Source organism: Falco peregrinus, chromosome 10, assembly GCF_023634155.1.
Source record: "Falco peregrinus isolate bFalPer1 chromosome 10, bFalPer1.pri, whole genome shotgun sequence".
NCBI classification, from domain to species: domain Eukaryota; kingdom Metazoa; phylum Chordata; class Aves; order Falconiformes; family Falconidae; genus Falco; species Falco peregrinus.
This window is the reverse complement of record NC_073730.1, coordinates 23,770,608-23,787,983: the sequence shown is the minus strand read 5'-3', so window position 1 is coordinate 23,787,983 and position 17,376 is coordinate 23,770,608. Positions and strand designations below refer to the sequence as shown.

The window sequence follows — 17,376 nt, the reverse complement described above, 5'->3', positions numbered from 1 at the left end:
GGGTATGTATGATGAGGTCTTCTGTTGCAAAAATGAGAAAGCCAGTGTTATGACCTGTGTTTGCTGTGTGTAGGAAGAGCAGTCATGCATTTAAACAGTAGCAGGGAAAATTCTGATTAGACATTAGAAAGAACTTTCTAATGATAAGACTAATCGTAGAATCATTTAGGTTGGAAAACACCTTGGAGATCATAAAGTCCAACCGTTAACCCAGGACTGCCCAGTCCATCACTAAGCCATGTCCCTATGCGCCACATCTGTGCATTTTTTAAAACACCTCCAGGGATGGTGATTCCACCACCTCCCTTGGGCAGCCTATTGCAATGCTTGACCACCTTTTCAGTGAAAAATTTTTTCCTAATATCTAATCTAAACCTCCCCGGTATAACTTGAGGCTGTTTCCTCTTGTCCTGTCACTTGTTATCTGAGAGAAGAGACTGACCCCCACCTGCCTACAGCCTCCTTTCAGGGAGCTGTAGAGAGCGATAAGGTCTCCCCTGAGTCTCCTCCTCTCCAAACTAAACAACCCCAGTTCCCTGAGCTGCTCCTCAGAAGACTTGTGCTCTAGACCCTTCACCAGCTTTGTTGCCCTTCTCTGGATACGCTCCAGCACCTCGGTGTCCTTCTTGCAGTGAGGGGCCCCCCAAAACTGAACACAGTATTCGAGGTGCAGCCTCACCAGTGCCGAGTACAGGGGGACAATCCCTGCCCTAGTCCTGCTGGCCACACTGGTTCAGATACAAGCCAGGATGCTGTTGGCCTTGAAACAGGAGGATGGAGTGCCTGGGGAATATGTGAGTCTCTGTTATTGGAGTTGGTAAAAACAGCCTAGACGAAGTCAGAAATTATTTAGGAGGGGTGATGCTGCCCTTAAGCAGGTGCATGGACTATAGATGTCTCTTAACGCTCAAGCTCCTGGAGGCATGTGATTAGATGGGTATTTCAGCTTCTGTTAAAGAGAGAGAAATGGTCCCTCACCCTCACAGCTGTAAGGAAGCACCTGCAAACAGGAGCCGGGTTCGATGCCAATGCAGAACCCAAAATGCAACTCTGCATTTATCCTGGAGGAAGTCCAGCCTTTGGCATTGGGCTGGGTGTTGGGGGTAGGCAGTGAGATTCACTGAAGAGCAGGGAGAGGGAGAAACCTTGGAAATTCAATGACTGGGCAGCAGAATTTGTCTTCACATTGTTGTATTTCAGTGTTGCATGATCTTTCCATATTCCTGCCAGTTCTCTGGTGTTTTGATTTTTATGTGTATTCGTGCTTTCCTAGGATGTAACAGTTGTTTAAATGTGTTAAATTGTTGGGTATATGCATATGTGTATGTTAAGCTAGATAGTGATGGAAAAGAAATTTGGGGGTCAGCGGCTTCCCGAAGACCTTTTGACAGGTTAATGAGTGCACAGAGTAACTTACCCAGGACAGAGACGCTGAGAGACTCTGTCATGTGTGCAAGTAGGCATCCTTCAGAAAGTCAGCGTAGCCCTGATTCAGCAGAAGTCCTGCTGTTCCCCACTACAGAGGTGTTGCCTTCCTGGTACTTGTTTTGGTTAGTTTGATAAAAATTTAGAAGTGGGGAAAAGACCTATGAGGTCATGTTGGTTACTGCCCCTGAGGGCCAGTGCAAGGCTGTTCACTTGGAAATGGCTTTAGTTAAAATAGTAATTAAGGCAGAGAATGGAAACTGGGGAGGCAGATCTGTTAGGCTAGTGCTGTCCTTACTATGTCCCCTTTCGATTTTAATTGCCTTGGAAAAAAAAGGAAAATCACAAGGCTTTAAAAGCTCTGATTCCTCATGCTCTTCAACCCCCTGCCCCCTCCCCGATCTTGGAGGCATCAACTCTCATCTGTCAAAGTGTAAATCAGCAATTAAAACACAAACAGCGAAATGCCAAAGATGACCCGAAGCACAAAGCAACTGACAAACAAGTCCGGACAAATCGGCGGATAATTTATAAGCATTGCCCTAAAATCTAATTATTTGGCAATTCGAATTTGCAGCCGGCCAGGGCTGTGCAATAAATTTAACCCGCCATAAATTATTTAGGAGCAGCCCGTGGTGTAAATCAAAAACACGAGTGTTTGTTTAAGAAATAAGCTCCTTGTGCATAAAATGACTTTTTTTTTCTCTTTAAAGAGGAGGGGAAAAAAGCATCCCTGAAAAAAGTAAGCTGGTGCTGAGGCTGTGTCCCTCCATGGAGACTCCCATGCTTCTTCTGCCCTTACCATTTTTGAAGGTGTAAAGGGGTGTTTTGGTAGGAAGTTTTATGCTTTTCCTTATCAGAAAAAAATGCCTTTCTCTCAACAGCCTCTGCTTGTTTTTATTGCGTTTTGAACAGTCAGCTCTGATCTTTATGGGCATCTTTTATTCTTGTGTTTATTAAACTTCTTCACATGGGGGTGGGAATAAGGGATAAATTCTTCTCTGGTAGTTTTTGAACGGAATAGGCCACGTGGTCCTCCTCAAATATATAACTCAGTGTCCTGAAGTGTGCCCTGGCCACTTCATACATGGGCTTCTGGACTAAAAGGTTTTGAGAGCTGGGAAGTTCTTGCTGGGCACTTTATTCTTTTCATCTAATTATGTTAATGCTCCCCAGATCCAAAAGGATAAGCAAAAAGATTACTCTTCAGGAATTAGTGTAACTTCAGGTACTTTCTTCTCCGAACTCCAGAGGTCTATCCATTACAGGAAATTATTTAGCGAGTATACGTGTGTACTTGTTCATTTCTTTTATTAGCAAGAAGATCAAGACAGTTGAATTTGTGTATCCCTGCTCCAGTGTTAAAGGGAGGGGAGTTTCATCTAGACAGTTGGGTAAGGAAAGAATGGGTTTATAGCACTGCTTTCACATGCCCTTATGAATTTTTCAAATCCTTCTTAAAAAGAAGTCCCTAGCCATTCTGCAGGTACCCTGCAGTCTCCTGCTGCTGCTCAGCCCACCAGCCTGGGACAGCCAGGTTGCATGGGAGGCTTCCACCTGGGGCTTCTTTTTTTTTTTTTTTTTTTTTTGGTGGGGAGGTGTGACTTTTTTTAAGGTAGAGATTCAGAGCAAGCTGTAACATAATCTGCTTAAAGTACTATAAAATCATAAATGCAAGATTGTTGTAAGAAGAGTGGACCAGGTAATGGGTATGCATAAGCCTCGGGCTCTGTAGGTTCCTATTGTTGCTGTGTTTGGGGGCGCAGCTGAGGGGAGGGACAGGGTGCCGATGTCTTTTTCTTTAAGCGTGTTAATATTGATTTTAGAAGCTCTGTTTTCCAACAATATAAATGCAAATGCCTGTAATTGGGAGCTGCGTGCAGAATTTCTCAACAGAAAACATGTTCAACTTTTCATGACAATGAAAGGAAAATAAAAAGCTGCTTATTTATTGGTGGTGGTTTGAATCCTGGATTTCCTTTCAAGTTACTTTGCAGTGCTAAATAAAATACCTAATTGCAGTGCTCGCAAAATTCAAATGGGTACATTTGTTCTTCTGGTAGCTTGCGGCTATTTGCAGCCCCTGGACACCCTCAGCATTATTTTGGTACATCCATAACTTCTGATTGTGCTATAAGGAAAAGCTGTGGGGGGAGGGGAAGAAAAATAAGACTTAGAAGCCCCAGATGTTCCTGGCACAAATCACTGCCGAAGCTGGAAGTGGAAACGGGTGAGGATGTCAAGGTAACGCCTATGGATGATCAGACACTGATAAAAGGAAGGAAGTGTCGGTGAACCTCTCCTTTTAATTCCCTTGTGTCGCTCTCTTCCACCTTTCCTACCTGGGAAGAAGCAGCGGAGGCCCTTGATGGTGGGGATGGAGCTGGGCATGTTGAGCTCACCGGGCTGCTGTGAAACGTGAGAGAGCACCCGGCTGCTTTCCTGCATCACGGTCTGTTGGGGGGTTGTGTGTGTGTGTCTAAGTGCTCACCATTTCATAATAATTACTAGTGAAATTCTAGATCTGTAATAACATTTTGGATATCTAAAACAAACCATATGCTTGTAAAAAAAAAACGGAGAGAGAAAAAAGTGGAAACAGATCAACTTTAAGCCATAAATTCTTGGTAATAGAGGCCTCCCCCCTCCCCTTTCTGTTTGTGTTTGATAGATATTTTTGTTTCTGCAGGAATGTCAACTCTTAATTTCATGATGTATCATGGGCTTAAGAAAATTGAATTTAATAAAGGCAAAAGATGAATGGCACCTTTAAAGGTCCCAACACTTGTCTTTATTAGCAGGACAAACTGCAGGGTCTCCAAACACTGCTTCTCTCCAAATGAAAGTTTAAATGAAAAGTACAGCAGTGTCACAGGTTAAATTTCATTGCAGGACTGGCTAACGTCGTTAGTGGGGAGTGGGGCTGATTTCATGGGGCTGGTATCTGTTGCCGTAGATACCAGTAGAGCAAACACTGCCAGAGACTGGAAAAATCTCCACTATAGGAAGCGTGCAGATAAACAGCCTTCTGGGAAAGGTTCTTTACCACTTGCCTCAAAAACTGACCAAATTAGCCCAAAAGAGTTGCTGCACTTTCTCCCAAGACGCTCAAGTTGCTCCTGGGGTTTCACCCCGGCTCCTGGCCGCATGCTTCCCACAGGCCTGCAGTAATTCTGGATATTGTTAAATTTTCCACGTTTTTTTAGTACGGCTTTTTATTTCCTCCGTCTGTCTTAATCCAACCCTCCTGGAAGTGCTTTTTGCCGTTGGTTCTGCAAGGCGAGTGACGCCTTTGTGTATCAGATCAGCGGCAGGGCTGTCTTTCAGTCTTGCTTTGCATCCAGCCACTTGAAGGCCCCTGAGGATGTTTCTGGTCCCTCAGGACTGATCTTGGCATTGCAATGCGGTGCTGCTGTGAAATCCAGCCGGTGCTTGGCCTCTCCGGGAGGGGGAACGCTCCTCTTGCCCTGCCGTGGGCTTGCTCACTTCCATGGTCACCCCCTGGGTGGGACGCAGACCTAAGGGGCAATGAACCACCCCAGCGAGTCTGGAGGATGTGGTGGTGTTATCCTGAGATTAAGCCTGGCTCTGTTACGACGTCCTGTCCATTGGCTTCAAACTTTGCAGTCTGTCTTCTGAACAAAAATGTGCTGCTTTCAGAGTCTGTCCGTGGTAGCTCTTTGGTAGGGTGGCTCAGCTGTGTCCAGCGTTTCTTACTCGGATTGAGTTTCTTGTGTTTCCACAAGGCCTTCTGGGTAGCTGAAGCTGGTGAGTTTGGCTGCAGCACAACAGGCAATATGGGTGATGCTCAGGTGTTTTGCCTCTTGTCATCCTCCCCTTCCAGCCCATCAGTCAGGTTTCTTCTCTTTGCTGGGGAAACTTGGTGACTCCTGATGGGGTGGTACGGCCATGGGCAAGGATGCGCCCACCCCTCTGCTCTGCCTTAGTCTGCACGGCATGCACAGAGTGTGGCACAGCCGACCATGGGGAAATGGTTAAGCCCTGCATCCTCAGCAGCTTGCCTGCTCAGTGCCTACACCTGGGCACCTCAGGACTGTTAACATTTTATTTTATTTTAATTTTTTTTTCTGACTTTCCATCTTAGCAGCATGTGCTCCCCACGTGCCCTGGTCTGGGCTGTCTGCTTGCTGCTCTGGGGAGCTGCTCTGCTGCAGCCATGGGCTCTGTCCACCATGGAAATTGGGTGTTTCTCCTGGCTATTTAAATTATTTGTTTTTTTCCTTTTACCCACCCACCTCCTTGCCCTCCCTCTGCCTGCCGGGGTGGTGATGTCATCAACTCATATGTATGACCTCACGATAATTTCCGCCTGTGGGTCATGAGGGTTGCAGTCAGGGTCCAAAAACTGTGTTAGTTCCTCTGCAGCGGCTGCGTTTTCCACATGCTAATTTTACTCACAGGAGTTGGATTTTTTTTATTTTATTTTTTATTATTTCTTATTTGTCTCTTCCAGATGTTTTCAGGCAGTTTTTTTTGTTGTTAAACTAATTCCATTCATGTTTTAAAAATTTATGAAAGCGCTAATAAAAATGTCAAAGTGGTAAAAATGTTAGCTTTTGCTCTGCTTTGATTAAATTTTGCAAACTGTTTTTGAATATTAAAAAGCAATATTTTTTTTATTCTCTCTCCCTCTCTCTGTTTCTCTCCAGAAGTGATTTGAGAGGCTTGTTGCATGGATATCACTCAGCAGGCTCATTTGCACTCCAGAACCTTGGTGCCATGGATCTCTATTAAATAACATAGACAAATTATTCTTTAAAGACACCAAACAAATTGTCACTTCTCTTACATTAAACTGGAAGGAGGAAAGGGAGTGGAGAAGGAGGGGGGTGAACACAAAGGATTTTATCGCTTTTATTCAGTGGTCGGCTTTTTTAATTTCATGTATATTTTTTAATAATTGAGAAATCCATCGCAACTGGATTTGTTTAAACTTTTTATTAACAGATCCATGTAAATTTTTGATTGCTGATTATTCAAATAATTGAACATTCTTCTGATGAAGGAATGTTTTTATATCCCTATCAGCATAAATTGGCTACACAAGAGGAAAATGAAGTGGGGCTTGCTGCTGAGCTGTATCCTGTAGGGGTGGATTTGGAGGTTGCTTCCAGCTCCTCGGCTCACTCTGTGGGAGGAGAGCAGTGCCCCTCAGCCTCTCCTGGGGAGGAGGTGCTTCATGCAGTAGCTTCTTTTGTCTGCCTGGTGGTGTCCCCCAAAAGGATGACAAGGTGGAGAGGATGGGACTGGTCTTCGGGAGGGCAGAGCCCCTGTGATGTCCTTGCTAAACAGATGCGAGCTCATTGCAAGTACATCTCCATGTTCCCTGGGTAAGGCATGCAAGTGGTGCTAGGCTGTCTTCGTTAGGTTCAGCTTAGGCAACGATGTATGCAGTTGCAGTGATGAGCACAGAGACCTCCTTGCTGATCAAGCCATCTGCGATGAGCATCAGTACTGTCCTCTGCGCTCACGGCGTTGGATGCGCTCTGTGCTTCAGCACCACTTTCCCACTTGTATTGCAGAGCTTTGCGTTGGGCTTGTTTTCATTTGGGACTGTCAGGCCCCTCTTTTTACAGCCAGCTTGCTAGCCAGGATCATTTCCACCTTCATTTTTTGTTTGTTTTAAATGAACAGCTGCTTTTCTTTTTGCCCTATTCAGGAAATCATCGAGTTCCCTATACTGAAGCTGAATGGCAGGACGATGGAGATCGAATCCACCTTTCACATGTATGTTCAGCCTGTGGTGCATCCCCAGCTTACGCCCTTCTGTACAGAGGTAAAGTGCAAAGGTTCCCTGGTGCTCCAAGAGTCTCCCTGGGAAGCAGGTTTCCGTTGCACCAGGGGTTGGGGTTGCCTCTTCATGGTGCATCTACAAGGTGGTGTATCATGCCAGCCTCGAATGAAAGACAAGGAGAATCATTTTTTGTCATTGCAGTAGCATGTAAAGACCTCAGTTTTGATTCATAAATAACTCTAGCTATGATCTGCTAACTAAGATAGTTGTATTTACAATTCATGAACATCTAATGGGGTGACCACAAAATAAAAGCACTCATGTTAGCTGAGGCTCAAAATCCTGTAGCTTCTCTGAGAGCTCTTCATGATTTTGCTGTGCTGCTGTTTGGTGGGGAAGGTCAAAGAGAGCATGGTCCAGGGGAAGAAAGTGTTGTATGACTGTATAGTTCAGAGGTTCTAAGTGGCTCTCCAGTGGGCCTGGCTGTTGGGATTTGATGAGTCCCGCTAGCGTGGTAGGATAACACATGTCTGTATTGTTGAGACTTTCTTTTGATGTTGTGCTTGTGGGGCACTTGAAATGATTGCTGGAGAAGTGGCCTCTTGTTACCTGGTTACTCTCACTGCCAAGGACAGCTGCTCTGGAGCTGCGGCCACCTTTCCCCAGATACAGATGAGAGGATGAAGGTAGTAAATGTGATCCATGAGGGTTCAAAGGAATAGGGGGCTGGGGCTGGGTTTGGGGGGTGAGGTGGGCTTTTTGTTTTTTTCATTTCGTTCAGCACAAAAAGTTGACTGTTTCTGCAAGCCTATTCATCTTCCCTGCTGTAACCATCAAAACAAAGTTTAAGTTCCGTTTGCTTTGGGCTTTTTTTCCTGTCACTGGTTTGATGTTGGCCAGCTCAGCAACTAAAGCACTGACTGTGGGAATCAGGGTATCCAAGTTCTTCATTCAGTCCCCATCTGACTTGGGATCATTGACACTAATGGTGTGTTTTCTCTGACCTCCATGGCTGCAGGTTTAAGCCCTTGTAGTGCTTGTCCCATGTGTACTAACTTGATGAAAAATGACTCTGTGTTAGGTGGAGTCCTCTCCAGGACCAACCAGCCCATTCCATATTTCCACATTGTAAAAACAAATACTTTTTTTTTTTATTCTCTTGTAACTAAAAACCATCTGAAGGTATTTTATTTAAACTTAAAAAAAAAATACTAAGCACGAAAAACATTGTTCCCAGGAGAGAGGATTTCAGAAAGCTATAAATGTGTGAAAACAGAGGATTATAATGGAAACGAGTTTGCAACCTTAATGCTAGAAGGCTGGACAACTACTTTGGCTGTCCTTATCCCCATGAGGCTTGCTGGACATATGCTTGTACAAATGTGATAAATCTCACAGCTTGCATCTGATCTTTGCTAAAAGTAACATCATCTTCTAGAGTATAGCCCAAAATGTTTGTTTTGCATGTCCTCTAAATTCTAGATAGAAGTCATCTCACTCATTAACTCCCACCAAAATTCAATTTTATGGAAATTGCTCTGTTGCATCCTTCCCCCAGCTGCTAAAGGTTGCATGACTTGCTTGGTGTGGCTGTCTGAGCTGAATGGAGCCTCCAGCCTGCTGCATTGAGACATTCACTGGATGCCAAGCTTGTGACTGAGACATTCAGCCCATGTAGTGCTCCCACATTGTTGTGCCGGTTTCTCTCTTCTCTCGCTCACAGGAGCCTGGAGCAGTGTATGCCAGCTGTGCATTTGTAGGAGTCCCCAGGATGGGCATGTGTGTCCCAGCTGCAGTGTTGTGCTGCAGACTCTGCTGCTGACCTTGTTCTGGTGTCTTGTGTCCAGGGCTGGATAAAAATGAGCAGTAAGGAGGCCAGCAGGCAAAATGATTGCAGAACCCTTACCTGTGTGTATTGGTAGCAAAAATGGTCTGACTCAGCAGGTTTGGCAACTTCTTTGTTATTAGCAAGTGTGAGTTAGGGAGCTGGTTTTAATCCTAGCCTGGAAGCCACCGGCATGGCCCCTGTCCTTCCTGGCTTGGTCATCTCCCTGTGTGTTGCAGGGGCTGCCATGAGGTCCAGGGAGTGGGATCGTGCTGGAGGTGTCACTGGGCTTGTCCCTGGGCCTCATATTTGGGGCAGACTTTGAAACCCTGCCCTAAGAGCCACAGGTGAGCTGGTTGTACTGAGGACCTTACTAAGTTGCAAAAATACCCTTTTGTTTTTGCATGTGCCTTTTTGTGGAGTCTGTAGCAGTCATGTAGTATGACCTGTGGGGTTGGTGGCTCCTGCTAGGCAGGCACAGGGGTCAGCCCCATGCTGCTAGTGTAGGTTCCCCTGAGACCCTGGGGACAGAGCCAGGACGTGCCGTGTGTCCAGCTCCTGTGGAGCTGCTGCCTGTGCAGCTTCTGCTTGCCATCGACTTTCAGCTGTTTTATGTTTTCTGAAAAATACCCATTTTGCTAAATGCCACTAAAGGGCTTTGTCTAGGCACCTCTACTTACAAAGGGTGAGATTTATTGGCCTCTTTGTCTACAAAGAAAGACCAGGCCTGATTATCAGATTGTACACCAGAGACAAGTGCTTAGGTAATCAGCAAACTGTCTTGGAGTAGAAATACGATGGTTTCCCAGATAAACTCTGTAGGAAAAGCAGTGGTGTTGACATTACACGGGAGCCTGTCTGCTCTGCTGCTGCTTTCTTCTCTTCCCCCCTGGTCGCTGCCTTTGCCAGGAAGCAATAGGACTGCTTGGTGTAGACTGTGTGTGGGATTACAGGAGTTGTTCAACATTACTCCTTGGGTCTAGAGTACCTCTCACATCCCTCTTCCTTCTTGAAGAAGACAGCACAGCACAGGAAGGGTGTCTGCAAGGGTGCAGAGCTCATGGTCACCCTCAGGACATCCCTTTGCTTAGCTTTTGGTGTGTCTGTGCTTTCTCCTGGCAACAGGAGGTTCTTCTGCCTCCCCACACCAATGGCCAAGAGCACATCTTCCAGTGCTGGCTTGCTCTGTAGCCCTCATCTGGTCCTCCTCTTGACCTGTTTCTGTAGAACAACAGGTCATGAGACTTGATTATGATTAGGGGGTGCTCAGTGTTTAGACAGAGTAGTTGGAAACTGCTAGTGGCTAAAAGCTATTATTAGGTATATAAAGCTCATCGTGCCCTTTTGGAAGAAGCAAGTGGTTTGTCTGATGCTCAAGAAAGTTGGTGCCAGGAGCTTAAGTGAAAGGTTGCCTCCACACACAAGGTGCTTGTACAGGCTTTTTCATGGTACTTTGCTCTCTTTTTATGATTAATTTTTATTGATTTTTTTTTCCTGAAGGAACAGACAATAAAACTACAAAAAGATAAATGCCTTATAACTTGTTTATGTTCCCAAGTACCATGTGCTTCTTGGGATCACCAGTGAAACTTTACAATTGTGCAGTTTTATGTTTTTGTACTTTATCAAAGCTGCAAGACCAGATAATGCTGCAGAGATCCAATGCGCTAGGCTGGATGTTACAGATGGATGTAACTGATAATAGAAAGGATCAGAAAGGGTGAGAGAGTACAAACCTCATCCCTTTTGAGCGCTCTCTGACCTGTATTGAAATTTACTCATGGAGCAGGTATATCCCTTTGTGTTCGTGTGTGCGATTTCTGCAGCATGAATCTTGTGTATATGTGTGCTTGACAGTGTATTCTTGTACGGGTAAGTTGGTACTTTGCTGGGCCTGGCAGGGAAGGAGTGGAGAAGTCTTGGGCAAGATCAAGCAGTGACTCTTTGGCGGGACCTCTGCATCTGCCTTCCCATCCCTCCCTCCTCCTGGTGGGAAATGTCTGGATGAGGCCATTTCACCCTGTCCCCCCATGGCCATCAGGGGTGCGGCATTGAACAGACGCAGTCCTGAACGTGCCCAGAGTGGTAGAAGCCATTTACATCAGTGCAGGCCATGGTACCGAAAAGTTGCAGGTTGTTCTTCGTACAGAAAAGACATGGACCTGTTGCAGCGGGTCTAGAGAGGGCCACAAAAACAATCATAGGGCTGGAGCACCTCTCCTATGAGGAAAAGCTGAGAGTTGGGGTTGTTCAGCCTGGAGAAGAGAAAGCTCCAGGGAGACCTTTCAGTGGCCTTTCAGTGCTTAAAGGGGGCTTATAAGGAAGATGGGGACAGACTTTTTAGTAGGACCTGTTGCAACAGGACAAGGGATAATGATTTTAAACTAAAAGAGAGTGGATTCAGACTAAATGTAAGGAAGAAATTATTTACAATGAGGGCAGTGAAACACTGGAGCAGATTGCCCAGAGAGCTGGTAAATGCCCCATCGCTGGAAACATTCAAGGTCAGGTTGGACAGGGCTCTGAGCAACCTGATCTAGTTGAAGATGTCCCTGCTCATTGCAGGGGGTTGGATTGGATGACTGGATGACCTTTAAGGATCCCTTCTAACCCAAACTATTCTATGATCTTTCTCCAAAAATTCAGCTTTCAGAGGTTTGGTTTGAGCTGCTGTCTGAGCTCTTCACCTCTGCCAGGTGAATGCATGGAAAGAAAAGCAAAAAACAAGCCAGTGAGCATTAAAAATTGCTTTTAGGAGCTGTGTGTTAATCTCTCAAATCTAGTTGCCTTTCTAGTATGGGAAGTCTGTAGGTAGCAGCTGTTACCCAATTAAAATACAGATTAATATAAAAACAGTTTCTGGAATATAAAAGAGTGTCTGTGTCCCTCCACTTCCTTAAAATTCCACCTCATGATGGCTTGATGAACTTGAGAAACCTACCTAGAGGAGCTCTGCATTCTTAAAATTAAAATACTTTCCCTAAAAGGTATATATTACCATTCCATGGAAGTCACTATGAGAAAATAATCTTTCCACTTATAGCTTATTCAGTGAGTCAGGTATTTGGTATTCATTAAATGTAATTACAGTTTAATTGGAGTTTAATCTCTTTTTTTTTTTTTTCCTCCCCCCCGCCCCTTCCTCCAAGTTCAGTGCTGTAAGCCAAGCAGCCAAAGAAACGGAGAGGTAGAAACCATTGAGCTCTTTTCAGTTGCCACACATTTAATAAAGCAGAGCCTGTGGTTTGTGAGAGGGCTCATGTTTTACAAGTAGGCTGAGCTGATCTGCGTGGAAGAGTTAACTCCTGCGTGGTGGTAGGGCTGTCAGCACCTTTTGACTGGACACTGTGGCTGCTGGAGGCTCGGATGCATGTGCAGGCAGCAGGGCATGCTCCTAGGCTGTGTTTGACCTTTATTTTATGAAAACGTGTGAGATGTGTAGCTTCAGGAAAGTGCCATATGAAGTGAAATTCTGTAGTGTGCACTTGTTTTAATAATGATTTTTTTAATTACTTGGGTGCATTGATGGCAAGCTACTGACCTCCAATATTCAATATGTTAAAAGACAGTTTTGTCAGTTGGAAGGCAGACAGAAAAAATATCTATTTTCCATGTGCCTCAAGCTGTCCTGGGCAGACACAGGCAGAGGCCCTTGAGACCGCATCTTTTTATGCGTGTGTCTAGCTTTAAACAGCCAGGCAGTCCGGGTGCAGTCAGTAGGACTACTAGGTTGGCAGGACTTATTCTAAAGAACCTTCTGAAAAATGAGAGTAGACCAGGGTTCTGGAAGAAAGTGGTTTTCTTCAGATTTCATTCAATTTTAAATGCAGTTTTGAAATGCAGAAGGATGCTGTGGTAGACTATGGGAAAGCACATGTGCTGGCTGCATAGTGCAGGGGAGAATGGCTGGGTCCGCTCTGGGTCTCACTTACCAATAGTGGTCTATTCTGTTCATCTAACTGTGCAATTTTGATCTCACCATGATAGCAGGGGAATGACCAGAGACCCTGGTAGTTACTGCTGCCTGTGTAAGTCAAGAAAACACCAAAACTAGTGAAATGCATGTTGAAAAAGGGCAGCGTTTTGGGAATCGTGCCGGTACGTGAAGCAGAGGGCACCGCTGCTCCCCAAGTGGATCCTGCCCTGCTGAGAGTTTGCTGTTCTGTGGTGTGGGTAGGAGCCCCCCTAAATTTTTTTGTTTGGGACGAAGCTGTGCCCTTGCGCATAGCTGGGGAGCTGCCAGGGTTGCTCTGCTGTGGCTGACTCCTCAGCAATGTTCGTGTGGGTCAGAGGAGCATGTTTTGCTTGCAGCAAGATGGACAGGAGAGGAGACCTCTCTAATGATCTCTTGAGTGCTGCTCTGATGCCTGCTTTCTGTTTGTCTCTCGTTTCAGCTGACTGGGATTATTCAAGGCATGGTGGATGGGCAGCCAAGCCTCCAGCAAGTGCTTGAGGTAAGCAGAGTAACCTTTAGTTCTCGAACTCTGACCTCTGATCCTGTCGGCCCCTCTTCATCTCTTTCCCTGCACCCTCCCCTTGCTGAGAATCGAACCGCGTAATTTGACTATGATTACAGCTTCATTAGAATAACATTTGCTGTCACGTTGGTGACACGCTGCTGAGAGTATTGAACCATTGATCTGTCATCTCCAGCTGTTCATGTCAAGGGTGCTGACAAGATATCCAAACTCCTGCCAGTAGATAGGAGAAGAGGCGATTCTTGCTTGTGCCAGTTTTAAAGCACCAAGATATTGCTTGAGACCATTGCTCCAGGAGCTTCTGCCTTCATTTTCTTTCCCCTTCCTCAGCACTTTATTAAATTAATTTTTTCTACCTATTTAAATGCTCAATAATACATGTAGTATAGAAAGAAAATGCCTCTAAAATCTAATCTGGAGGATGTGCAAATGCAGATATGGCCCTAATAATGCCATCTGCTTAATGTTGAATTCCTACAGCATTTAGGGCTTAATTAGCTTGGAAGTATTTCTCCATCAATAGCTTTTGTTGGTAGTCAGATAGTGAAGGAAACCTCCTCAAGCAGAGCTCACTTGGGCTGCAGGTTGGAGTTCGATGCATTGTCTCTGTCAGGATTTCCACTGCTGTGTTACCTAATTGTTCCTAATCACAATAATTGCAACAATTGCTTATCTGAGGAAATCAAATTAAAGGCTTTAAAATCCTCCGTGGAGACAGCATTTCACGGGCGCTCACATCAGGAAGTTTAGAAAGGTTACAGCTGCTGTCCCTCGCTCCAGGCATCCTTGTGTGGGGCTGGGTGGAAGATTCCGGCAGCCCAAAGAAGGCAGAAGTGTGGCTGGGAGGCTGGACGCTGCTTTGGGGGGAGCTTTACTCCAGAGGGCTGTTGTACAGTCAGTCACAGAAAGAAGTGCCATCCTCTGCTGGAGAGGCTGTGGCAGTGTCATGAGGCCAAAGACTGCTCTGCGAAGGTGACATCTTGCATCCATGCAAATCCCCCGTTCTCCCTTGTGCTCTGCAGAGAGCGCGTAGCAGTGGTGCGTGGCCATAAGCGTACAGATGAATGCTTGTGCCTGCCTCCCCAGGAGGGAGAGCCCTCTCTGCTTGGGTGAGTGAACGTACATCACTGCTGGAGTATCACAGAAAATGGTTCGTTCTGTTTCTGCCCAGCTTCTTAGAGTGTGGAAATGTTTCTGTAGATTTTATTTTATTCATTGGACTGAGAAGGTGTTCATACAGCAGCATGTTTCCAGGTTAAAATGAGGTTCGGGTCAGGAGCTTCTGGGACGTGCTAGTTTATTCAAGAGTGGAAGTTGTCGAGCGAGGGAAAGGAGGAGGGATTTCACTTGCTGAAGCACTGGAAATGCTGCTAGTGAGGCTGCATAATAGCAGATGATTGCCTGTCACCTGTCTCTGGAAGATTTTAGGCATGGCATTTGCTTGTTCTAGCTGGAGTAAGTGTCTATGCAGTTTTAGTCTAGGTTAGTTTCTTTTGATTAATCTCTGAGGTGGAGGTGTATCCTCCAGATTAACGTGGCCCATTTCTGAAGTGGATCCAGAACATCTGTCCTATGGGAAGTTGATCAGGATTCACTTTAAATCCACGCTGTACCCTGAACAAGCACCTCCTCAGAACTGTAAGGAGAAAAGAGAGACCGGGTCTGGAGAAGATGGGGACACATGGCTTTGCTTGTTAGTGCTGCACAGTGCCTGTGTGTGCCCAGCCCTTCCATTTGTCCCTCTCTCCCATATCCCCTTGGAGCTGTACGAATTGGAGCATGTGAGGGATGCCATCCCAGGATGCCTGTGTTTTCTTCTCACTGGAGGGGGCATGAGTTATACTCACTGCAAGCACATTTGGTACAGGCAGAGGAAAAGCGGAGGAGGAATGCCAGGTAACAGCACCGTTGTATAGTCCCGTTAACGCTGCACAGCTTCCATCCTTCCATGAGCAGAGCTGCTGCCGTGTCTGATAAGATCATCTCTGCTCTGGTTGCCTGATGTCTCCTATCGGAAATCTTCAAAGGTCCAAATGTGCTGTTGTTGAGATGGCAAGAAGAGAGAGAGGGAGAGGGTGGATAAGATCACAATTTTCTTCTCTCTTGATTGCAAGCAGCTTATCTGAGTTTAACTGTTGTGGCTCGGCCTGTCTCTGCAAAACTCATCCCCTTTTCTTGCCTTTCTTTCAGAGAGTTGATGAGTGGATGGCAAAGGAAGGCCTCTTAGATCCCAGCGTCAAGTCGATTTTTGTGACCTGTGGAGACTGGGATTTGAAAGTGATGTGAGTATGGAAGGGGAGGGAAATTTTTCTGGGCTTTATTGCTCCGTGCTTGCCTGTAGTGCATATGTCTTTGTCCTTACAAGCCTCCGACTGTCCCTGGCCTTTGTTTCTTAGGGAAATTGTTTGCCATGCATAGTTGGGAATGGAGGGTTGTTTTAAGAAGAAAGGTGGGTGCTGGGTATAGTGCAAGATCACTGCCTAGGGTATTCCCTATAGCAAATTAATCCTTTCAGGACCTCAAGAAAGGTTTGAACTGGAGCTTTGTGATGTTTTCTTTTTTATACAATATACTCTCCAAAGCCAGAAATATTTCTGAGTGCATACATAGGACTCTGTTTCTGTACATCCAAATCAAGCAATGGTCCTTACCTGACTTCCTCATGCAAGACTTTCTCTCTGTCATCTTGGCATACTAACTGGATGTGAATCACAACGTAGTCTTTGGAAAGAGAGTACAAGTCAAGTCTGGCATGCTTCATCAGTGTTCTTATCATTAACGTTACCTTCATCAGCTGGGTGACTATCTGGAGAATACCAGATGGGGTCCTGCACTGGGATCTGCAAGTGTCAGTGTATGTGTGTTTTGTTATGAAAATAGCTAGACCGCCAGCATGAATATGTTATTTTTAAAAATGGAGTTAAATGTCTAAGAATTAGGTTACTGTAATCTGTAAGGTGTTCGCAGATCTGTGTCATATTGTGCTGAATTCACTTGGATTTGTAGAATCTCACTTGAGCTTTTCATTTCCTCAGAGTGCTGGATAAAGACTCTTGTTGTTACCACACTGGTAAAGCATAGGCTTGACACATCCAATGCTACGCTGACATCCACAACTCGTTAGTAGTGTTGCTTGGTTTTCACTGTGACATCGGTTTCCCCAAGTTGGAAGCCTAAATAAACTGCATACAGCCTGGGAGCAGTCAGCACCAGTTCTTCCCTGCAGAGTAGTCTTTGTAGAGCGGCAGCTCCTTGCCTCTTCTTGGTGTGATTAATGAGACATGAGATACAAGGTCTGAAGCAGCAGCGCAGGCACTAGTGAAGAGAAATTTGCCATGCTGCAGACAGGGGTGTGGTGTGCGAGCTTTTGAGTCAAAATCTGGGTCTCTGCTGGGGCTCTGTCCAGAGCTGGTATATATTGCCAATTCCTGTGTTACTACTTCAAATTAAGAGTGAGACTTACTTTTCTTCACATATCATGTTTAAATTTGTATTACAGACCCGCACAAAGACAGCTGCAGGGATGTGCTGAACTTCTGTTTCGTATCTGTTCTCTTTTCTCAGTCCTTTACTCCTGTATTGCTGTTCTTAGAGTCCAGTTTACCGCTTCTGGTGATGGTTGTGAGGAACAGAGCTATCTTTGCTCAAAGCCCATCTTCCCATCGCTTTCACAGTGGATTAACAAGATTCCCAGATAACGACATCCTAACTTGGTGTCTGTATGGAGTGGGCAACCTTCTGGATAGTTTGGGGTTTTTTTTTTTGCTTCAGAGCTCTAGAGTGGGCAAATAGAGGTAAAGATGAGCCCATTTCTGGTGAGCCGTAGGGTTTGTGGGGTGAGCTGGCTCAGCAGGACATGCAGTTCTGGAACAGAGAGACTCAATTCACCATTT

At 45.5% G+C, this 17,376-nt stretch overlaps 1 protein-coding gene across 4 annotated transcripts in view; it reads left to right on the top strand.

Annotated features, from left to right (window-relative positions):
• Window positions 1–17,376, top strand: part of ERI3 (ERI1 exoribonuclease family member 3) — a 135,209-nt gene that overhangs the window by 17,490 nt on the left and 100,343 nt on the right. For all 4 annotated transcript variants that reach the window (XM_055815877.1, XM_055815878.1, XM_027788332.2 and 1 more), the window contains exons 3-5: window positions 7,106–7,222; window positions 13,400–13,459; window positions 15,674–15,765. In XM_055815877.1, the coding sequence (XP_055671852.1) occupies window positions 7,106–7,222; window positions 13,400–13,459; window positions 15,674–15,765 (269 nt within the window). The remainder of the gene's footprint in view (window positions 1–7,105; window positions 7,223–13,399; window positions 13,460–15,673; window positions 15,766–17,376) is intronic.